This window comes from Macaca nemestrina, chromosome 11 (genome assembly GCF_043159975.1).
Source record: "Macaca nemestrina isolate mMacNem1 chromosome 11, mMacNem.hap1, whole genome shotgun sequence".
In the NCBI taxonomy this organism is placed as follows: Eukaryota; Metazoa; Chordata; class Mammalia; order Primates; family Cercopithecidae; genus Macaca; species Macaca nemestrina.
In genome coordinates, this window is record NC_092135.1 from 65,109,673 (window position 1) to 65,134,893 (window position 25,221).

At 36.4% G+C, this 25,221-nt stretch overlaps 1 protein-coding gene across 4 annotated transcripts in view; it reads left to right on the forward strand.

Annotated features, from left to right (window-relative positions):
- LOC105483297 (xin actin binding repeat containing 2) overlaps positions 1-25,221 on the forward strand; it is a 348,129-nt gene that overhangs the window by 276,483 nt on the left and 46,425 nt on the right. For 3 of the 4 annotated variants that reach the window (XM_071072890.1, XM_011744087.2, XM_011744088.2), the window contains 2 exons: positions 17,750-17,910; positions 23,582-23,716. In XM_071072890.1, the coding sequence (XP_070928991.1) occupies positions 17,750-17,910; positions 23,582-23,716 (296 nt within the window). The remainder of the gene's footprint in view (positions 1-17,749; positions 17,911-23,581; positions 23,717-25,221) is intronic. The other variant, XM_011744089.2, reaches the window with a different exon arrangement.

The following is a 25,221-nucleotide window of genomic DNA, read 5'->3' on the forward strand; positions in this document are numbered from 1 at the left end:
TGAGCCAGGGAGGTGGAGGTTGCAGTGAGCCGAGATCATGCCACTGCACTCCAGCCTGGGTGACAGAGTATGAGACTCTGTCTCAAAAAAAAAAAAAAAAAAAAAAAAAAATTGAGTGAGATACTGACACACTATCTTGTAACTATTCCTATTGAGGAAGTGTCAAACTAAATTATCATAGTAATAGCACAATTTTATTCTTCCAGGGGTGGATATATAAAAGGAGTTTCAGGGGTTGATATATAAATTTTCATTGTTGGTACCATCTTTCCATTTTCTTTCTTTTTTTTTTTTTGAGATGGAGTCTCATTCTGTTGTCCAGGCAATGGCACGAACTTGGGTCACTGCAACCTCCATCTCCTGGGTTCAAATGATTCTCCTGCCTCAGCCTCCCTAGTAGCTGGGATTACAGGCATGAACCACCACACCAGCTAATTTTTGTATTTTTAGTAGAGACGAGGTTTCACCATGTTGGGCAGGCTAGTCTCAAACTCCTCACCTCAGGTGATCCACCTGCCTCGGCCTCCCAAAGTGCTGGGATTACAGGCGTGAGCCACCACACCCGGCCCATCTTTACATTTTGATCAATCCTTAAAATTAGAAAAATTTCACAAATAATGTGCTATTTTTTCTCTTTCTCCCTTTCCCCTTCCTTCTTTTTTATTTCATTTCTATTAAAGACCTCTGAATTATTTTCTGTAACCCCAGCATTATAACCAGCCTTGAAATGTATGAAGTGTTCTCAGTTTACCAGAATCACAGAAACATCATCTCCCAGAGCCAGAAGAGTTTCCAAATGAACTCCACATAACACTTTACAGGAAAACAGAAAATACTGTCAGGTTAACCCTAACTGGTTGAACGCAGACTTTGGCACCAGACTGCCTGGGTTTGAATTCCATGTCTTACACTTACCTACTGATTGACCTTGGGCAAATTAACAACTCTGTGCCTCATTTCTTCATCTGAAATCAGAGATACTAGTAGTATCTATCTCATAGTCTTATTTTGAGAATTAAATGAATTTATCTGTGTAAAGTTCTAACGCATCAGTCCCTGGCACATAGTAAGTACTGTATAAGCTTTTGTTATTAATATTACTACTATTATTATTTATTATATGAGTATAATGTAGCATAATAACTATCATCAGTATATTCCAGGGATCAAGATAAGAATATAAAATACCGTGTGACCCTATATGCTGAACACTGAAAACTGCAACACACTAAAAACCGTTTAAGAGAGAAACTTGTCTACCTGATTTAATAGGTTGTTCTGTTGTTAAAAACACCCTTATCTTTCACAGATGCACTCTTCAGCTCAAATTAGATTACTGTCCTTTTCTGGAGTTGTAGAAAGCTATTAAGTGCCCCTTCTTATTATAATCCTTCCGACACTTGAAACAAATAAACTTTCTGTTATCCTTGGTGATGTCAACATCATATTACTTCAAAAAACTGAATTCTTCAACCATCTCAACCCTAATGACTCCAGTTTCTTTTCTGACAAGGCTACTCACAGCCACCTTTTAAACCTTGTCAGTAATTTGACCTAGTTCGTAGACTCAAAATACTCCCTCTGATCACAGTTTTCTTTCTTACATTTCTTCCACTCTTTCTTTTCTTTTCTTTTTTTTTTTATTATACTTTAAGTTCTAGGGTACATGTGCACAACGTGCAGGTTTGTTACCTATGTGTACATGTGCCATGTTGGTGTGCTGCACCAATTAACTCGTCATTTACATTAGGTATATCTCCTAATGCTAGTCCCTCACCCCTCCCCCCTTCCCACAATAGGACCCGGTGTGTGATGCTCCCCTTCCTGTATCCAAGTGATCTCATTGTTCAATTCCCACCTATGAGTGAGAACATGCGGTGTTTGATTTTCTGTTCTTGCGATAGTTTGCTGAGAATGATAGTTTCCAGCTGCATCCATGTCCCTACAAAGGACACAAACTCATCATTTTTTATGGCTGCATAGTATTCCATGGTGTATATGTGCCATATTTTCTTAATCCAGTCTGTCACTGATGGACATTTGGGTTGATTCCAAGTCTTTGCTATTGGGAATAGTGCTGCAATAAACGTATGTGGGCATGTGTCTTTAGAGCAGCATGATTTATAATCCTTTGGGTATATCCCCAGTAATGGGATGGCTGGGTCAAATAGTATTTCTAGTTCTAGATCCTTGAGGAATCGCCACACTGTCTTCCACAATGGTTGAACTAGTTTACAGTCCCACCAACGGTGTAAAAGTGTTCCTATTTCTCCACATCCTCTCCAGCACCTGTTGTTTCCTGATTTTTTTAATGATTGCCATTCTAACTGGTGTGAGATGGTATCTCATTGTGACTTTGATTTGCATTTCTCTGATGGCGAGTGATGATGAGCATTTTTTAATGTGTCTATCACTCTTTTAAACTGCAACTGAGCTTGATCTTCAGCATAGTCTCCACATGCTTAGCATGTCCTGCACAGCAGCCCCTTCCACCTTTATTTACGTCATCTCTCCATGTCTTGAATCCACTCACAGCATCTGTGAAAAGATGGAAGAACTCTCACTCAGGAGCGAGGCACTGAAAGATGGGTCTGTGGAGACCAGACTGTTTATCATGGGAATCTAAAGGAGAGAAGGCAAAGAGAACTCAATAGTTGAAGAGGAAGCAAAAAAATCACAAGACAGTGAAATGGTGCAATGCATCAGGAAAATCACAAAATCAGAAATTAGTGGGTATAGGGACAAGGAAAGTTGGAGCCTGCAATGGATGAGGGCACACATTTCAAAACAAAGGCCAGAAACAATTCAGATATGTTGAAAGCATCTGACTCCAGGCTGCAGGAGTAGGTTTCAGAGCTTAATGTGGGGAGGCTAGACCTAACGCCCACTCAGCCTGGGCCCTGCGTTAGCAGCAGAGCTTCCATTGACGCCTCATATCACTCTGCCCCCAATTCCAGCTAAATCCATCAAACTGAAAACCAATTCAACATTTTCCCATAATGTGCTACTTTTGCTCCCATTCCCAGGCTGCCGTGTGTGTGTGTGTGTATCTGTGTGTGTGTGTGTGTATCTGTGTGTGTGTGTGTGTATCTGTGTGTGTGTGTGAGAGAGAGAGGGAGAAAGATTCATAGTTCTGCACATAAGCTAATACTCAACATCATTTGTCATTTTTCCTGACAATCCCAAATATTCTCTATGATAACATACAACTGGAAAATTTAAGACTGGAAGTAAGTTTGTGGGTAATATTTTTAAGCCATGTTAAATTTTAAAAGTTTGGGCAACATAAGATTAGAGATTAAATAGTTACTAGAGATGTGCATTGGATGTAATACGGATGAAGCTGAGATCTGATGGAGTGTGTGTGGTAAGACAAAAAAAGGAAGACTGGGGATGGAACCCTGGAGACTATACATGGTTGGGTATCAGGAATCGTGTGTGTGTGTACGTGTGTGTGTGTGTGTGTGTGTGTATAGACTGACCACGATAGATGAGTGCTATTTGTGTGTCTAGTCACTTACCAAGTCGATGCTCAGGTTTGACACTGTAAAGAACAGCACAGAGTGCTTGCAAAGCATCAGCATTTTGTGTTCCTCCTGTGAGGCTTTCTTTAATGGCAACATAGTGTCAGGCTTAGAGAGGTTTCTGACATTTCCTGTGACCCTGCAATGCTGGTGAATGGGACCGAGGGCTTCATGCCACGTCTGCTTTCCTTGGCAGGCTTCCAACTCAAGAGTACCCTGGGACATCTTGAAAGTCTACTGAAGTCTTCTTCCTAGATCCCACAAAACTACTAGGAGGATACTGCTTCTGATTCAGTGGTCCTCCAAAGAAAAATGTGGCTGGGGGTGGGTTGGTTGTGTGTAGGTATGTGTGTGGAGTGGGGTGAGTGTTTTCATGTCCTGTGTGTACTTAGCTCACTGGGCTGGGGAGGCTAGTTCTTTTCTTCTGGACTGAAATATGATGGAGACATGACTGTATTTGGAATTTTTTAGCCATAACGTTTCTAATTGCTTTGCGCAGCTATATAATAACAAGAGATTTTGGCAGAAATTACATTTGGCAGAAAGCCCAAAATTGACTGGTTTCACTTTCCAAGCAAACATTTTTACACAGTTCTAATTTTCACCTGCTCATGTGGTGCCCTGCTGAGACTTTTGGGTGAAGAGCTGAATTTCATTGTGGGAGACTCACAGGTTTACATGCAAGATGTTTATTTTTGCTCCTTCCTGGAAGCTGTAATCCCAAGTTTCACATAACTTCTCAATGTTGCTTAATAACTTCTATTGCAGAATTTACAACTTGTTTTCTACACTTCAAAAAAAGTAGGAGAGAGAAAGTAACAAAATCTGCCAATGAGAACCATGAAAAAACAGACATTAACTTTTGCAATATTATTTCAAGACAAATTCATTCAACAAATGCTTAATGGGCACCCACTGTTTATATGTCAATATGTTAAATATTAAATACTTGTGAAGTTGACTATTTTAATCTCAACCATCAGTTTACTTCTTGGTGATCTAGAAATTTTAGTTCTAGATAAAAACAGAAATTTAATAACCAGTTCTGCAAAAATATTAGGGAAGGCTCTGCCACTCACTATTAGAGAACATTCAAGCATACTATTTTTGAAAATATTTTCTATTTTTCCCACCATTGCATGTAAGGAGACTGAAACGAGCATTTCTGGCCACTGTGTGGTGGCCAGTCCTCCATATTCACAACTTCTTTAACACCTTGAAAACTTAGTTTCATATGGAATGTTACAAAGCAACCCAATTGCTTTTTACATCCCGTCCCAACTTTCCTCCCCCTTATTGTCTACTTTACTTGAGTTTAAATACCATTGGTGTAGGAAGACTTCTGTTTGCAAGTGTTAAATTCATCACTGATGTATCTGTCTTAACATGCACGGGAAAAAGCAGGTTTCGATTCGAATAACATTTAATAAAAATAACTTTGCCCTTTAAAAACAGGAGTAAAACAGCATAAATGAGTTCTTCCACGTATGGTGCATTTATAGGATTAGGTTTTGAATCTGAGGGAAAAGAAACAAATGCCTATGTCAAATTTTTAAAGATAAATAACTGTAAATAAATTAAGGGATGACGATACTGACTAATTATACACTCCATGTGTATCATAAGCAGGGAAGACGATTGAATTACTTCCACCCTTTGGACTGTTCCTAGTACCAGCATATCATTAGGAATCTGACATCATCTCTTTCTTTTGAAATTACGTGCTGCATTCATAGGCAAAGGGTATTTGGGTCGTGTTACTGGTTACAGAGGAGAGTAACCCAGCATCTGATTGCATCAGAGTTTTGATACATTAAAATTATTATAATTTTAATATGTAAACATTCCTGTTCTAAACTGTTTTTAAAAACCTGTTTAAAATGTATACAACATTATTCAGTGTCCCTTAAAATTATGAAAGAGAGGAATCAAAATGCAGTTGTGAAAGTACAAATATATGAACAAGATGCCCATTACCTTTTCCTTTAAAGCACATTAGAAAAACATAAAGCTTTGGTAAGAATAATGGTGTCCTACATGGATTCTTAACATTTCTGCTTAACATTCGCCAGTTAAGTGGAAATGTTATATTCCTATCCAAGATGAAGTAATTAAAAGCCACATTATTTTGAAAGTTTTCAAGGTTTGAGATACTATTTTTCAAAGCGCATCACTGCTCTGAAAGAGTGAATTTACTTCCAGAAGAGTAGATTATTCACCAAGCCATGCTGCATTATTTAAGCATTTTCACTTTTCTCCTTGATTGCTTCATTTTCCCAAATAATGTTCAGTAAAGAAAGTGTGTTGAATTAGTGTGGCTTCCTTTCTTTGATCAATTCTATCAGTCATTAAGTTCAAAAGAAAAAATATCAAAGTATGCTGTTGTTCGTGGACTTAGACAGAAAAAGCATTTTAAACAAAGACTTAAGATCATTGAAAACAGTTTGTGTAAATTCAGGGATTGATTTTTCTAAGACAAAAATTGGATTGAATTAAATACATTTTGTTATTCAGACAAAAAGTGTGATTAATAGGAGAAAAGCTGCCAGAGTGTCATGTATAAGTTGGTGAGAGCTGGATGTGATGATCTGGGCTTTCTTTTAACATCCTTTGTCAAAATAAATTTCAGATGCTAACCTTAAGAGAGGGGTGAAAGTTTGGATGAAGGTGAAGAGAGGAAATTCCTAAAACACATTCAGATACCTCTAGATCCTACAGAATGCTTTTAGCACAAAAATGATTTAAGGCAATAATCGGTAAATGATTAACATTCCTACCTCTGCATACATTCAAACAACTTAAAGATAAGCCTGCCAGGAAGATACTTTTCAAAGCCACAAATTATTAAAGCTCCATCTCCATTACATTACCTTGGCATACTTTTGTTCTGCTGAATGCCAACAGCATACTTGAAATTAAACAAAACAGTTCACTACACATGACCTAGCTTCATATGGAATTTTACAAAATCTGTGAAAGAAAGAAGTTGATCATTTTAGGAAAAAGATTTTAAGCTCGTATGCACGTGTCATCCCCATCTACCAATGCACTGCCTTGACCCAGAATTAAATCACTTTCTGTGTATTCTGGAGGCCATGATGGTTTTAGGGGCATTAGTGGATATTTTAACCAGTCCCTTAGAGACACGCATGCTTGCTATTAATCATAGACGGAGCCTGCCTACTGTCTCTCCATGGCTGAGGGGTGAGCACATTTGCTTGCTATTTCTCAAGTTCTCTTTCTAGCTAAGACAACCAGAAAGAAGATGAAATTCTCCCCACAAGGGCACAGACCCCTAGTAACTAAACCACACATAGAGGAGGATCTGGAAAGCTGAGAATCACAGGGAAGTTTGGGAAAAGGAAAAGCACAAATGAAGCAGTAGCAATGAAAAGGGGATACATTAGAAAATCAGGGTCAGAAAAAAAAGTTATGTCACAGAGGTAGCAATTCTGTAAGAAAGATAATTATGTATGAAATTTTAGGATTTTCTAAAACAGAGACTTTAGAAATAATAGGATAGTAACTAGTTTAAATAGAATGAATGCTGAAATTAAATAGAAAGGAGATGCATATTCAAACTGACCAAACAACAATATTTTTAGGGGTTTTCCTCACAATGTTGAGTTTTTCAACACATGGGTACTTAGCACAGTAACAGTAGAATGAACCATCAATGAAGGATACAGTTTCCTTCTCTTTACCTTTGGTAGGTAACCACCAAGCAGCACGGACTGAAAGACTGGCCTAGTAATCACCTGGGCTGGTCTGGTGTTCATGGCCAGTGTTCACCGTGCCAAGCCCATTTCTCAAAGGCCCCATAGGAAATTTTAAAAGTGAGTAACTTTGAATGACGACTTCATGATTTTACCTAAAAAACACAGAGCAGGAAAAAAACATGAGGAACCATTAAGGGGGCGGGGTGGAAAGAGCAGATCTGTCTCTACAGCGTGACGTGCTAGGGTGATTTTCATGAACTTTACATTTTCAGTGGACTTTCACGTTGCTTATTGGTGAAAAATTGGTGGTTCTTGGCCTAGTGCCAAAACCACAGATAAACTAACACTTTACATGTCATATACATTCATAAAACCTATTCTATTTATCTCTTTAGAAATAAGGTCAGATCAATACTGTATTTCTTGAGAATCTTTCTAGTGTCATTCTTTTTTTATCTCTTCAAGTGGAGCATGACTGACTATAATGGTGATTAATTTGTCTCCAGCTCTGACAACCGTGCCTAGCCGATGGTGGATGGGAAGTAGATGTTTAGAGAATGCATGACTAAAGCCCTAAGAGGAAAATGTACCATATACCTGCCAGGTGTGGTGGCTCATGCCTGGAATCTCAGCACTTGGGGAAGCCAAGACAGCCAGATTACTTGAGGCCAGGAGTTTGAGACCAGCCTGGCCAACATGGTGAAACTCTGTGTCTACTAAAACTACAAAAATTAGCCGGGTGTGGTGGCAGGTGCCTGTAATCCCAGCTACTCCGAAGGCTGAGGCAGGAGAATCGCTTGAATCCAGGATGGGATTGAGCTGAGATCATGCCACTGCACTCCAACCTAGGTGACAGAGTGAGGCTTTGTCAAGAAAGAAAGAGAGAAAAAGAGGGAGGGAGGGGGGAGGGAGGCAGGGAGGGAAGGAAGCAAGGAGGAAGGAAGGAGGGAAGGAAGGAAGGAAGGGCAGGAATGGTACCATATACCTTCAGTATACAGCTGTGATGAAGATTGAGACAAGGGGACATTTGGATTAAAGTGCGACACCACCTCCCATCCTCTGGAGAATAGTAGATCACTCGAAAATGAGACCAGTGGCCCCTGCTTTGCATTTTCCCTTCCTTAAGTCAAGTTTATTCTCTTCTCTGTTCAGTTGGACCTATCCCTAACCCCTTCTCAAGTTTGATGTCTATAGTGACCAAAGCAATATAGCCGAGGGGTTTGCTTTGATTTCTAATTCTAAACTCAAGCTTGTAAGAATGAAAAAAAGTCACTGATAGCTGTGGATATTCAGCTTATTTGCTTCCCTTTGATTTATCCTTAGATTATGCTGAAGTCAATGTCTAGAAAGGATTTATGTGCATATATTTAAGAAGCAGAAAACAAGTTTCATTCCCTTAATTAAAAATTTACCTTGAAATAAAAATGTTCTATTTTAATGAAAATATATTTACATAAGAGACTGTGTAGAGTTTAAAGTTTAAAGAAATACTTGAAATCAACTCCAGGCTCAGCTACTTACCATACGATATCTTCTGAGTGTTACTTCCTCATCACTAAAATGGGAATAAACCACCCATCATATGTGGTTTTTATGAGAATTAATGGGATAATACATGTAAAATAATTAACACATTATATTCATTAACTGATAGCTATCATTATTATAATGTAATATAAGTCTGAGAGAAATGTCCAACAAGAGACTTATGCTGTAAAAATATGTACCCTCTACAGGCATTTTTAATGATTCTATTTTATTAGACTATTTCAATGAAATTTAAGTCATTTTATTCAATTATTGATTTTTTTAATTGGCCAAATCTCTAAGCTAAACGATTAATTTAAAAATGTTTAATAGCAGTATGATTAGATTTTCATATATGCCCAAACTAGCAACATTTTTATACTAATGATTACCTAACTTCTGATTAAATTTTCTTAATTCATAACTGCTGTAGTACCGGAAGTACTTCCCATGAGATGATATGAGCTGCAAAAGACACAGGACATGTCTATAGAAAAAGAAGTGACAGCAGTTATAAATAACAGTCCTATTATTCAGAGAGATTAGAATCTAAATGGACACTTAAACTGAGTCTTATCAGGAAGGCGGACACTTGTTTTTTGAAACATGAAGAGTAACTTCAGAGATGGCTCCATCACATAGTGGTTTGTATATTTATGTGTCTGTGCAATTTGGGGAGCAGGAACTGAAATATGCACTTAAAAGTATCCAGTATGTAGCAATTTGTGACTTGGACAGACATATGTATGTGTACAGTGAATGCTTGTGTCAGTTTCCTGTTGCTGCTGCAAGAAATTACCAAAAAAAATGCAACAGATTCCAATAGCACTCATCTATTTTCTTACAGTTCTGGAGGTCTGAAGTCCAAAGTGGGTTTCACTGGGAGAAAAGGAAAGTATTGGCTGTGCCAACTTTCCTCCAGAAGCTGTAGGGGAGAATCTGCTTCTTTGCCTTTCCCAACTTCTAGAAGCTGCCTGTATTCCTTGATTTGTGGACCTTATTCCCATCTTCAAAGCCAGCAGTGTAGAATCTTCAATCTCTTTTCTCTCCCATTTCTGTCATCACATCTCCTGTCTTAATGCTTCTGACTCCCTCTTTCACTTATGAGGACCCTTGTGATTACATTGAACCCACTTGGTTAACCTGGGATAATCTTCCCATCTCAAAATCCTTAACTTCATTATATCTGCAAAATCTCTTTTGCCATGTAAGGTTACATATTCATAGATCCTGGAGATTAGGATGTGAACATCTTTGGGGGACCAATGTTCTGTCTACTACAATGCTAAATTTTGTCTTCTTCCTCTAACAGGCAACTGGATTTAAAGAATCACTTCCAGTATCTGGTGAACCAGGAGAATACTAGCTAGGACAGACTTAGTAAGAAAGCAAGAACTAATCCTTTTTATTACCATGAGAGATCTTCTTTTGTTAAGGTATAAAGCCCAAATAATCACATAAATGGATGGATTTTTGGGAAGGTGACAAGTACACATACAATAACACAATGCATTTTGGGGGAATAGGATCACAGGGAGGTTAGTTTGAGAAATGGAATCTGAGTAACTGTGTTTATTTGCTGGAAAAAAATGCTACAAGATGGTTTTTGTGCTTACTTCCACTCATTTTTATTCCCTCGCCCTTCTTCTCCATGTTTTTTTAAGAACTCTGAATTAATACAGGACTGTGCTGTACACTTGCTTTCATTTTATTCTCCATCTATTTCTTGGTTTTATAATATTCAAATGAGGATAAGAATATATAAAACTCAAATTGATTACAAATTTTACTTGGCAGTAGCATTCTGAATGCTTAAAAGAGATGAATTTTATTATTAGCTGAGGGATTTGCAAATATTAAGAATTATAGAAAAATTTATTCATGCTAATGGCTCTGAGCCTATGATATGTGTATTGGTATGATACCCTGCACACAAATTCAAGCAGGGTTATAGATCATGTATTTAGGTTTGACAGAATTTATCACTCTCCCAATGTAGTTCTAAATCAATTTGTTTTCAAGAACTAAACAGTTGACTTCTTTATAATGAGCATCCAGAATAAAGTAGCAAAGCTATTGATGTGTCACCTGAAATGTGCTTGCTTTCTTGAAGCTGGTATCTATGATCACTTCAGCTTTGCAGGCTTCCATGGGGCTCACCAGCAAACTTTGCCTGGTTCTTAGGTGGGATTACATTGATTTTAGCATATTTCAAAGAAAAAATAATAAATTCTGTTTTTTTCTGCTAAACAGTTTGGATTATTGTTAACCTTAGAATTTCTTTTGTGTCACAATAATACACTGGACTAGCCATCTGGGAATATTATGGATATTTTTATTGTATGTGTGATATGAGTCAGTTCCTAACAGAAAAAGGCATCTCTTTGTTGTTTGACTTCTCCTTCATTTGCTTACTGAGAATGGTGATTTTGTTTGTTGTTGAACACCTGTCCTTCTTAATAGGTAGCATAGGTAGCATCAGAATTGGAGTTGTCACAGAGCCTGGGGCCGGATTGCTGAGCTTCCCTTCCCAGCTCCGAAACTCACCAGCTATCTGAACTGGCGCAGGTTTTAGAAACTGTTTCCTTATCTGTAAAATAGAGATAAAAAATAAAATAGCCTCTATCTCCTAGTATGATTGAGAGTATTAAATGGATTCGTATTCTGACACATAGAAAGCACTTTATAAATATTTGCTATGAAGTTTTCACTTGTAAATCATTCTTTGAAGTTCTTTATCCATTATCCAATGTTAGCATTTTTTTCTGGCCCATCAGTGTTCTTTAATGAAAATAAATATGTGTATTTATTAAAATTATCCTTTTCTAATTTTTATTTTCTCTTATAAATTTTGCTGAAAATATTTTTTACTTTGAATTTTTATGCTTGTAAAGTCCAGTTGAAACCATTTTATGAACTACTTGTATTTCTCTAAAGATTCATAATTTTAAAAAATATTTAACTCTTTAGCCATCTGGTATTTCACTTGCAATATGCTGTGAGGTGGGGATCTCTTAATATTTTCCTCAAATCATTACCCAGTTTTTCCCAGCACAATTTGTTGAGAGTGCTGCAGTTTCATCCCCTTTCTGCATCTTTCTCTCTAACACATATTCACATGGCCAACTCCCTCAGGATTCAGTACAGATGTTCTACTTTTCAGATGCCTTCCCTGACACCTGCCTCACTAACATACCCAGGTGGATTATGTCCCTGCTGTAGGCTTCCAACTCAGCTGGAACAAACCCATTACACACTGGCTATAATACCCTATTTCTCCAACTATACTGAAAGCCCTGAAAGATAGTGAAAGTATCTCATGCTTTTTGTAGAGTATCAATATTTGTTTAGTGAGAATGAATATAAATAAACCTTATCAATTATATAATTAATTATATAAACCTTGTCAATTATATAATTATGTAACTAATTATATAATTCAAAATCATTTATTTCTGAGCTTTCATCTGGCAATATGTAGAAAGATATGGTAAAGTCACCCGCAGCTATTATTTTCCCATAAAGGTTTCCTTTTCCTTGTTACTAATGGCCTTTTACTGTTGCTGTACTGTGCTAATTAGCACGTAGTGGTCCACAGTTAATCCAGCTTCATAGTGGGATGGTATCTTTTAGCTGTGGAATGGTCCTTTATCTCATTTAATATATGAATAATTTGTTTTTAAGGATACTTTGTATGAAGATAGCATAGTAATGATGACTTTTCTTCATTTATATTTGCCTGGTAATTTATTGTTCAATATATTTTTTAAATTGTATGGTTTGTTTTGCATCTATTTATTGCACATGGTACATCATTAGGTTGTTTGTTTTCATCCTTCGATGTGAAATTTGACCTCTGAATATTTCTATGATTAATACTTTTAGTTATAAATAAATAAATACAACTATTTTTATGTCTACCTTATTATATTTTGAGGGCCTTCGTTTTCCTTTGGGCTGCCTTTGTTATTATATGGTCTGTTTTTGACTTTTTGTTGCCTTCTCACATGGTTATCAACTTGGACCCATGTAGACCCTGGTTCACAAAACTAAAATTTCAGTAACCAGTAACTGGTTCTGTAATTCCCTTTAGTGTTCGGCATTGTAAAGGAAATATCTAAGGATATCTGAATTTTGTTTCTTTATTACAGATACTCTTCACGTATCTGGATAACTATAGAATTTTTCTTTTTCCATGAACTTAAAATGTTCACCAGGATTTGCCAATATGTTGGTATGTTTAAATTAACTTTATTCCTGGCTTGTGGTAAATATTTTCAATCTATGCCCAAATTTCACTTTTGGCAATTTTTTTTCTTCTAGTATATCTTATTTCTTCTACCTACTTCCCCATCCTCACATTGAAATGCCTGTAGTATGGATTTTCCTCTGTTTTCCATCTTTGCCATATTTCATATTGCTGCTAATATGCTATTGATTTTCTTTTCTGTAGCATATATTATCCTATTTACTACCTTCAATGTGTATTTTAATTTTTCAAAATGCTTGAATATCTTTAGTTCTTTTCTCATCTTTGGCAAATGTCTTGTCTTCTGATTTCACGTTGGCCAAGTCTCTGCTAAAAATCAGACATGGCTCATATCACATCAGCCTCACAACCTAGACACTATCAAGTAGTCTCTGAAAGAAATAAGGAGTTCAAAGTGCTTTCCATTTTATTCTGCAGACTTTTGCATTGTCCACAATGGGGAGGCAGAATGGAAAATAAATGAGATGACTCGCACAAATTTAAGCAATGTGTAAGCTACTTTTAAAGCACCTAATATTAATATATCTCTCATCCATATTGTCAATTGTATTGTTACACAGTCATCCTTTCCATACGACTATCCACAACTACAATTTAAGAATGTATCTCTCATATTTTGAAAGTAATAGGAAATATTTACATTTATCTGGCTTTAGAAATAAGATTGTGACGAAGATTGTGTCAAATAAGATTGTGACAATCACAAAATAAGATTGTGAACCCGGACACAGTAGGTGTCTTCTGCATAGTTTTTTTCAGGATATGACAGTATTTTTGAGCAACACATTGACCCTAGCTCTATGTATCAAACCATTGACCTTTATTTCCAAATTGTAACTCTACGAAAATTTTAGGATCATATTTATAACTTATTTCAGATTGTTGGATGATTGCTTAATAGGAAATGAGGTTAGATTTTTCACTTCTTAATGTTGTAAGAACATATCATTTTTATAAATCACTGAATTCCAAATTTGAAATTTCCTGTACAGCTAGTTTAGGATGGTTCATAACAAATCTATCAATGATCCTTTTGAAATAATTCTACATATTAATCTGTGCATATCCATAAGAATTCTTTCTCTGATTATATAAATTATAAAAGTAGGAGAAAATTCTAGAATTTATATTACATTGACTATTCCTCACTGTTTTCTGTCTCTGACATCTTACCAACTTCAAGGAAACACAGAGGGGTCGCTATTCAATCCTTTCTGTTACGGACTGCAGACATGTGAATAATCGTTCAAGAAAGGAAGAGTGTTCTGCCTTATAAATATTGTACCATTGTGAGTTTTTTAAAATGTTTTAAACATAGACTCTCCATTGAAAGTAAAATTCAGAAAGGCATAATGAATTTCTGTAACCTGGTCAAATTTTATTAATAGATTTAGTTTGTTTTTAAAAACTGCAGAAGAAAAAGCATATGTTTGGTGGTTGAGAAAAAATATCTCTAGTCACACAATTTCTCATGGTTTAAGAATGTAGAAATGGGCATAAGTTGGATCTATCTATAGTATATGACTTTTTATATTATATCAAAATTAAAATGTAAATCTTTTTTCTAAGAACCTCAAAACCCTTATAAAAGACATTATTATCCTTGTTATCTAATAGTTGCCATGATAATAGATTGTATTTATTTTGTTTTATTTTCTTTCAAAGTGCTTCTCTATATGTTTTTTCTGCTTTGTGGGATGTGTTTTATTACACAAAGAATGAATGTTTTGAATAGATTATAAATTATTTTCTTATATGTGAATAAATGCATGCTTTCTATGTTTAGTGTGCAATGAATTCTAAGCCCAGCTATACCATTAACTCGAGATTTGGGAGAATTCACTGAACTTCTTCGGATTTTGGATTACTCATCTGTACAATAAATTACCTCTAATCCCCAGAGACAGAAACTCCAACAAAATGATTTTGTGATATTAATATTTATAATGCTTTCTAACAGAAATAGTCATTTGAAAATTTAATTTTTCCCTTCCTCCTTTACACAGAGTACTTTAGCCTTTTATTTTGTTCCTTTCTTGTCCGACTTGCACGCTTAATGGTTTTATCATTCCCTATTTTTCCACAAGTGTTGTATGACAATAAGCATCTTTATTTGTTCCTCTAACTTTCTTTTTTCTTTAAATAATACCGTCAGCTCATTTATACTGCTCTCCAAACTCAATTGCTTCTAAGACATGTGGAATTGAGTACTATGAGGCCAGGCACCTCATGTTCCTCTCTTCTATCCCCCACATCCCTAAAGAAGGGGCTGACTTACGTACCCTAAAAATTTACATCAGGTGTTATCAGCTGCAGGCGCACTGCATTATAGTAGACTGGGCAGGAAGTATCACCTCATTTTTCATATGAAGAAATTGATAGATATTGACTTAGAAGGTTAGGAAATAATGTGGATACAGCCTATTGGTTCAAGGTAATTTTTCTAATCCGAGACCCTACTTGAGTATGCAGTCACTGATAGGCTGATAAGGGAAAAGCAGGGCGGCGGTGGGAGTAGTGACAGAGAGAGAGAAAAAAAGAATGAAAGTCTTTTCTATGATCATCCAAAAAGGCCATGAGCAATGGAATCCAAATATCTCAATACTCAGCCCACTGATTTCTTTTTGACAAATAATGTTGGGCATTTTGTCATTAAAAAAATGATAAAAATCAAATATTTGAAAGCTAAATACTATTTGTAAATTTTAGCCAAAAAAAAGCCTGAACTTCTATTAAGATTATCAAAAGAATGGCATCTTTTATGGATAACACACAAAATAAAATTTATATTTTAATGTGGAAGAACTTTAGGGTGTTATGTTCAATAAAATCTATATGACATTCATTCACATCAAAGTAAGAACAGCACAGTTGAAAGTAAACTGAATTCATCTGTGCAGATAGATAATCCACAGAAAAAAATAAAGAGCTTTTCCTCGGCATGTGAAAGACTTTCAGTGATTTGTTGGAATCTCTTTTCATCAGAATCAAGTGGAGGAGTCTTTTGTATGGCTATGAGGTTTTGGATGACAGGTGAATTTCAAAGATAACTGGCATTTGTTGTAAATATATCCATGTTGTACAATCAGCATTCATATAATACAATGTCTTATTCCTTTATGCTTTGTATCTTTTTGGTAGCATGAAAAAAATACATGTTAAGTATTTTTACTATTTTAATTACAATATATGAAAGTGTTTACTGAATAAGAAGTCTCTATGGAAAACCAAATACTCTAGGAAGGTGTCAAAATGAAAATGATTTTTAATTTTTTCTAGGCCACAGAAATTGTTCTCAACTGCTGTTGTGTACATAAATCTTAAAGACGCTAATAGAAAAAGCAAGCAATTCAATAAGATGGTTCAACGTGAGGACTGAGAGTTGAGGGAGGAGAGAGGAAGAACGGGGCAGGGAGGGAACAGCTTGGCTGTCTTTTACTAGAGGTTATTTGGGCCTTAGTTGATAGGGATTAAATTATAACAACCCAAATAAAAAGTACTACAAAGAGCCCTACTCCGTAAGCCCCAGAAACTACCAGCCCTAAGAGTGAAGGCAGGAGATGCATAAATGAGTGATGCATATACATAAACTCATATACAAAAGCACATATATACATACCTATGTCATACCCTTGAAATGATTTTGGAATCAAAACCATCTAAGAGTGAATAGTAAACCATCAAGCAGAGGTATGACAACAGAAATCACTAGATTAAATAAGAAAAACTAGTTTTCAGATCAGTTCTGGCATACATAAGCTAAATAGCCTTGGAGAATCACAGAACAATGGAGGGTCCTTATGTTCCTTTCACATAAGGAAACAGTCAGGCATATGTTTTCTTCTGCCTAAAAGGAGTTGATTAGATTGGGTTAAGTTGGATGATCTCTAAGATCATTCTGTTTCTAACAACTGCTATTCTGTGATTGTGCAATCAGTCTTTCACACCATTTCCAGATAAATAATTCCTCCTACCCTGCCTTTTTGCCAAGTAGATGGCTTCATGGGTAAATATCAGGCTCTCTGAAATGGGTGCCTGACAAAGCTGTTTCTAATGATACTATTTCTTCTTTCTTATGTAATACATTCCCCATATGAAGAAAAGAAAAAAAAAATCCACAGCCCATAATATTAACAGTATTTGCATATTTTAGCTGGACATATCTCCTTAAAGGTTGAGGGGTGAGGAGAGAAGAAAGGAGCAACTGTCAGACTTGTTAAAGATTTTGTCAAACCATATTCAAATCTGCCACTTATTAAAGGTGTGATCCTTGGAAAGTTTTTTAATAGCCGTGACTCTCCATTTTCTTATAAAAATTTTTAGAAAATAATATTACCTACCTCACAAGATTGTTAGCAAAGTAAATTTGAAAATGCACATAGAATTTAGCATAAATTCAAAACATAGCTCTTGAGGAATGTTAATTGTTGTTATATATCTGTTACTAAATATTTCTCATCACAATAATTGCAAGAGTAGGAGGGGGGATAAATTTTTGCTGTTTACCTAACTTTATGCTGTTATACACACATTTCGTAACTTTGCTTGAAAGCTTGAAGGAGATGACCATGAGACATTGAAAATATTGTGAAATGCTACAGTCCATTTTATGAGCTCAAATGTTTTAAATGTTTCACCATTTACAAGGTGATGCTGTTTTCTTCTTAAAGCTTAACACACATATCTAAGCACGCTCCATTTGCTTTCAGCGATTGCTGGCCCTAATAAGCCTGAGAGTGGATTTGCAGAAGACAGTGCTGCTCTGGGCAAGGTTGTGTCAGACCTCCACGAAGTGGTCTCCCTGAAGGAGCGGATGGCAAGGTACCAGGCAGCCGTTTCCAGGGGTGACTGCCGCAGCTTCTCTGCTAATGTAAGCTGCTTCTAATGGTTTTGCATTAGGCAATGTGCTTACTGTCTGTCCCAATTCCCTCTTTATATTTGAAATGTAAGAATACTACTGGACAGGGAGCTAAAGTAGAAAGAGTACAAAAATAGTGTGTGAAATCAATCCAGACTATCTGAATTTAAGTTTCAACTGTGCTACTTATTACTTGCGTGAATTTGACCTTTTTTTAATTTTTTTGAGATGGAGTCTTGCTCTGTCATCCAGGCTGGAGTGCAATGGCTCGGCTCACTGCACCCTCCACCTTCTGGATTCAAGTGGTTCTCTTGCCTCAGCCTCCCGAGTAACTGGGATTGCAGGAGCATGCCACCGTACTCAGCTTTCTATTTTTAGTAGAGACGGGGTTTCACGATGTTAGCCAGGATGGTCTTGATCTCTTGACCTCATGATCCTCCCGCGTCAGCCTCCCAAAGTGCTGGGATTACAGGCATGAGCCACTGCACCCGGCCTTGAACTACTGTCTTAACTTCTCTCTGAGCTTCAGTTTCCTTGGCTGAAAAGTGGGGATCATCATTTACCACACAGAGTCTTGGTGAGGAATCAGAGAGACAATTTACGTGAAAGCCATAAGGCACTGTATACATCTGTAATTATTATCATCATTATCACTTAACCTGTAGATATTCTCCTCAGGAAGGTTGGGAATTAATTTCAAATTTTAATAATGTGGGTTTGCATGTCACCTTCCTTGGTCTCATATATGGTTCATTGAAATTCACTGGCAGTATAATTTCTTTGGCTTTTCTCGTGTCTCTGTATGTACTAAATCCATTAGGAAAGGTTTAATCAACATAAAAATGAGAGAGATTAGCAATGTAGACACTCTGCTAAACCAATTATGATTATAGGAAACTGCAGGATTCAGTAAGATCACCAATATTTAGAGCCAATGCATTATAAAGTCATATTCAAAAGAATTTTTGGGTTCTGTATTCTGTGGCTTTCAACTTAATGGAATATAAGAAAGTTCTTTTATAATTATAATCTCCAAATTAGCCTAGTTGTATATGAGAGAGAGAGAGAGAGAGAGAGAGAGAGAGAGAGAGAGAAGCCAAAAAAAAAAGGTAGTGTATTAAAATAGCTACACTTAACATGCTTCTTTACAAATTATTTAGAGACAAGGCTGATTGTGCCAAATTCATTTAAAAAATGCAATTCTAGATGACATTTAAGTTTTCACATAGTCATTAAAATACATTTTAGACACAGCTTAAATTTGGAATGAATGTGCAGAAGTGACAGAAGTATCTAGATCACTTCCAAAATAAACAGTGGCACTACAGTACCTCCTGCCAGTCTTCTTCGATGGCACCCCCTGCTGGATCATTGAGGAACTTATTCGTGTTCTAAATTAGAGAAATGATTCATGAGGAAACAGTTGATTTTGAAAATGCCTAGTTAAAGACTGGTTATTTAGTAAACAATATTTGATTTAGGAAGATTGATCTTGCCAGTTACTATGAGAATATACATTTAAAAAGTGGTATCAGGGCATGATATATATTTATAATGTGTTTAAAAAGGGACTGTTTATATTGGACGCATAAGGAAACTAAATGATCCCATTATTTAATACAAAAGCAAAAACTTTAGGGCTAATCTGAAAACGTCTACATATAAAGAATTTAGTAATCCTCTCTTCCCTGCATACTTTATAGACAAGAAAACCAAGAGAAAGTTACTTATAGGAGATTATAAAATTAGGTAGTGAGGAGGCCAAGCTAGATTCCTAGTCTCTTGACTCTTGTACACTTCTAACTGAATTCAACTTCCTCCTCTTTCCTAAATGAGAAAGTATTTTTGGCCCCCTAAATAAATATTATACTATATGGTTTGGCCCTAAGCGAATACTGTGGGAAAGAAGAGCACATACATTATCTCAGCGGAATCCTGGTAAATATCTAAAGCAAAGCAAAATCATTATTTATTTAATCATGTGCATGAAATGCTTGTTCAAGCCACCCCCAACACACCAAAAATATCATGGAAACTGCCTGTGACTACATCTGTATCTCCACAATTAGCCCAAAATTTTAAGTGCAAAATCTGGAAGTCACAGAATCAGACCCAAACTGAATCTACTATATTTCAATCATATTTACACATGTAAAGACAATCTATTTTTCCTTGTCTTAGACTCAATCAGATGGCATTTGGTTGTATCTAAATGAAAGTTATGCCTGTGAAACAGTGGTGGTCTGTAGAAGCCCCCTAAAAGAGAGGGAAAAGTAACACTTGTCGTACAATGAATTAAAATGCCAGATTCATTTTGAAGTCTGTGCAATTTTATTCCCTTTACCTTTTTTAATACTCACAATAAATCTGTGAGAAAAATATTTCTAGGCCCAGTTTATAAGAAGGAAACCCGAGTTCAAGAGCTGTAGCCCAAGATTTTAATTGTCAGGGCTGGAATTAGAAGCACTATCTGTCCAACTCCCAAAATTATATTATTTCTTTTATGCCCTATAAACCAATAACCGTTTTTGTAAAAAGAACTTGAGGACGGTGTAATGTATTTACCTAGATTTAACTGTTAAGTGTTCAAATTAACATATTATTATCAGCATACCCATTAGATTCCAAACCTTATTGCTGAGCCAAATAATAAGAAACACAGAATAATAATAAACATAAAAAGTTTCAACACAAAGCAATTTCAGTTATGTGGTCAATGATGACATTCATTAGTTGGGACATTTAGAGCATGACACTAAATAATGCAAGGAAATAATGCAAGAAATAAATTTCACAGGAAAGGTCCCCAACTGAGCAAGGAAGCATTACTCCCGGTTATGGCCACAGACTGCTTCTTGGGCAAGTCCTGCCATCTCTCGTGTGTAAACTTTCATCTAAACGCTGAGTGGAACAAGGAAGGCTTAGCATCACCACTGAACCGTATTTCAGAAGATTTGTCTCACTTGGGTGAATGAGCAGCTGCAGTAGCGTAATGATAGTACCAGGGGTAGTAGGGGTGGTATTAGTACTACTATTAAAAATAATCTGTAGTGGCTCTCGCCTGTAATCCTAGCATTTTGGGAGGCCAAGGTGGGTGGATCACCTGAGGTCAGCAGTTCAAGACCAGCCTGGCCAACATGAAGAAACCCCATCTCTACTAAAATACAAAAAAAAAAAAAAAAAATAGCCAAGCATGGTGGCGGGTGCCAGTAATCCCAGCTACTAGGGAGGCTGAGACGGGAGAATTGCTTGAACCCAGGAGAGGGTGGTTGCAGTTAGCTGAGATCGTGCCACTGCATTCCAGCCTGGACTGCTGAGTGAGAAGACTCCATCTCCAAAAAAAAAAAAAAGAAAGAAAAATCAACTGTATGAATTTTTCCTTGTGTAATATAGTCTGTTTCTAAAGTGCAGTGCTAAAGGAAAGTAATGGATGTATTTGTTTTGTTTTGTTTTTTTGAGACAGAGTCTTGCTCTGTTGCCCAGGCTGGAGAGCAGTGGCACAATCTCGGCTCATTGCAACCTCTGCCTCCTAGGTTCAGGCAATTCTCCTGCCTCAGCCTCCCAAGTAGCTGGAATTACAGGCATGTGCCACCATGCCCGGCTAATTTTTGTACTTTTTTAGTAGAGATGGAGTTTCCCACATGTTGACCAGGCTTGTCTCAAACTCCTGACCTTGTGATCCGCCCACCTTGGCCTCCCAAAGTACTAGGATCACAGGTGTGAGACACCGCACCAGGCTGGTATATCTGTTTTTTAATCCATTTTATAGATGAGAGGCAACCTGTCCAGCATAATAATTGATCTTTTTGTGAAAATGCACTTACCAGGAGAGCATCCAGTTGTAAGCATAATACTAAGGCTTGCCAGATTAATTTGCACATGATTGGGACATCATAATAGTTGTTTGAAGCAGCAAGGTTCTTCTTAATAATTACCTTAATGTCTATAATTTAATACTTATATATTATCTATATATAATTTATCCAGGAAAGCCACTTATATAAATTAAATGGCAGAAGAGGTAAAATAAATATTGTGGCCTTAATTCACCCTTCCCGTTTTTCTCTGTATCTTAAATTTCAAAAGGGGTGCTGTACATTTTTATGACCTTAACATACATCAACTAGAAGTAATTGATTAGGATTTACATTTGAAGTTTGTTGGAAAATTTGATACAATATATACCTAGTTCATAGAAGAGTACAATCATCTCTTCTCAAAGGGCCAGCAGGCATATTCTGAAATATCTGATAGTCCACATAAATGAGGAAACATTATTAACTTAGTAAAGCAACCACTTGAGTATTTGCTAGTAATTTAGATAATCCTGAATATTCGTTTATAATATTCTGGAGTATGGGAAACCCAAACCTCTAGATAGGCACTACATTTTTAATATCTATTTGAAAACCTACTTATTTGGGTAAATATCCAGGACCCCAAAGTCCCCAGTCCTCGGTATAGAAACCTCTCAGCTCCTGGGCCCTCAGTTACTTTCGACGTCTTAAGGCATTGAGGGTTATGTCAGGACTGGGTCAGACCTCAGGAGACCTGCTCTTACTTGAAGTGTTGCCAAGTCTTCCAGTTGCAAGGAGACCTAGAATCTTCCTGGAGGAGGGAAGGCTGGCATGGGGCCTGTTTGCTTGAGAGTTATCCCATCTGGGCTTGACTGCCTGCTGGGCTCTGGAGTCTGCTGAATCATCAAAACCAATGCGCCTGAGCTACTTCTGCACTTCCTGAAGGGGCATAGGTCTTACAGGACTACTAAGGTGCTTTTCAAATTGCTTCCAATGATACCTATCGAAATTAGTTTTTTCATTTGTGAAATGACAGTGGTAGACTAGAACGCTTCTAATGTGAAAGTCCCCTGATTCTGACATGCCAGTGCTCAGAGCTGATGCCTGGGGTGTGCTAATCCTGGAGTAGTATAACTGCTGGTTTTCTGCCTATTCTTTGAGGCCAGTGATGAAGACAGACAGATGCGGATTGAAATTCCAGTGCCAGCACTTCTGTTCTAGCTGTGAGAACGTAATAAGCTGTCTTACTTCTCTAAGTCTCAATTTCCTTATTTTAAAATGTGGGTAATAGGTGTCCATATCTCACAGAATATGGAGAAGCATTAAATGACAAAATATGTCATTTAATACATACAAAATCACTTAAGTAGTCTCATTACTCATATTAATATTTTTACATAAGGAATATTCTGAGGCTATTTTGTTCATCCTTAATAATTTAAAAAATTTGGAGTAAAAATGATTTTAAAATTATTCTTAATAATGTGTTCCCTATATAGATGTTTGGGATTTTAATGACAACTTTATTGTGGGTTCAAATTGAGTCCATTATTCTAATATCCACTAGTCTGTATATTACAGGAGAAATACTGTGCAATCTAATAGGTCTTATCTGCAGACATCAAAATTTATCTGAGATTAGGAGAATTAACTCAATACTTTGAAGATTCTTCTGACTTTATATCAAAAGACTGAAAAATGAGAAAACAACCCAGAAAGAATATCTTTATTAAGCTTTTGTTAAAGGCATACTGAAATAATGGTGTATGTGAATATCTTTTTAAGATACTGCCTATCAATAAATGTCAACTATTTTAAAAATAGCTTGAGAATCCCATCCTGCACAGCTGTAAAGCTGAATTTTCCTTTTTCTTAAATCATCCTAGATGATGGAAGAATCAGAAATGTGCACAGTGCCTGGTGGTTTGGCCAAGGTGAAGAAACAATTTGAGGATGAAATTACTTCTTCCCGTAATACCTTTGCTCAATACCAATATCAACATCAGAACAGATCTGAGCAGGTAATACTACTACAGGTGATGGGTAAATCAGCCATGGTTGAAATGCTCTCATTTTGGTGCCAATGTAGAAATCTCCTTTCTTTAGTGATACATTTATTTTCATTGCTCATTAACAAACACTGTAACTTTGAAATGTTTTAGAAAATCATCTTTAAGACATATATATGTATTTATTTACTTACTTGAAGCATTTTTGCCAAATTTCTAGAGATCATGCTGGAATATTCTACCTCTCATCTTCTAATGTTTCAGACATTAATGAAAATTAAATAGTCTAGGTTAATCAACAGGTAAATCGAACAGTTAAGAGCAATGTTTATACTGAGTCCCTGCTTCTAGGTTATAATTCATAATAAACTAGCTTCTGGTTGCTTGCATAGATTAAGTTGGAAGCATTATTCAGCTGTTTATTGTGGTGGGGAGTTTTCTGTTTTCTTTCAAATCCTCAAACACTGAATAGTAGAGCTCAGATGTTACATAAAACCACATAATCTGACCTCTAAATGTTATCTTATATAAATTTTTTTCCCATTTCATTGATTTCATTATTTCATTATTATATATTACAAAATACTGTCATGAGATTTAATGATTTTTGAATGTGAGAATCTTAGTAATAAACCTCATCAGACTTGAAAATTTTTAATAGTAATTACACTGTAAACAGCTGTACATAGGCCCATATTTTCCATGAGGAAGGAGACAACTGAGGTAATTCTTAAATATTGTAGTGAGAAATGAAGTGGATGTATTTTTTTTTAATCCGCAGGACATATAGAGTTGCCTAAATTTTTTGTTTTGTTTTGTTTTGTTTGTTTTTTTGTCATTCTACTGGTTTTTTTGTTTGTTTGTTTGTTTTTATACTTTAAGTTCTAGGGTACATGTGCATAACGTGCAGGTTTGTTACATATGTATACTTGTGCCATGTTGGTGTGCTGCACCCATCAACTCGTCAGCACCCATCAACTCATCATTTACATCAGGTATAACTCCCAGTGCAATCCCTCCCCCCTCCCCCCTCCCCATAATAGGCCGCGGTGTGTGATGTTCCCCTTCCCGAGTCCAAGTGATCTCATTGTTCAGTTCCCACCTATGAGTGAGAACATATGGTGTTTGGTTTTCTGTTCTTGTGATAGTTTGCTGAGAATGATGATTTCCAGCTGCATCCATGTCCCTACAAAGGACACAAACTCATCATTTTTTATGGCTGCATAGTATTCCATGGTGTATATGTGCCACATTTTCTTAATCCAGTCTGTCACTGATGGACATTTGGGTTGATTCCAAGTCTTTGCTATTGTGAATAGTGCTGCAATGAACATATGTGTGCATGTGTCTTTATAGCAGCATGATTTATAATCCTTTGGGTATATACCCAGTAATGGGATGGCTGGGTCATATGGTATTTCTAGTTCTAGATCCTTGAGGAATCGCCATACTGTTTTCCATAATGGTTGAACGAGTTTACAATCCCACCAACAGTGTAAAAGTGTTCCTATTTCTCC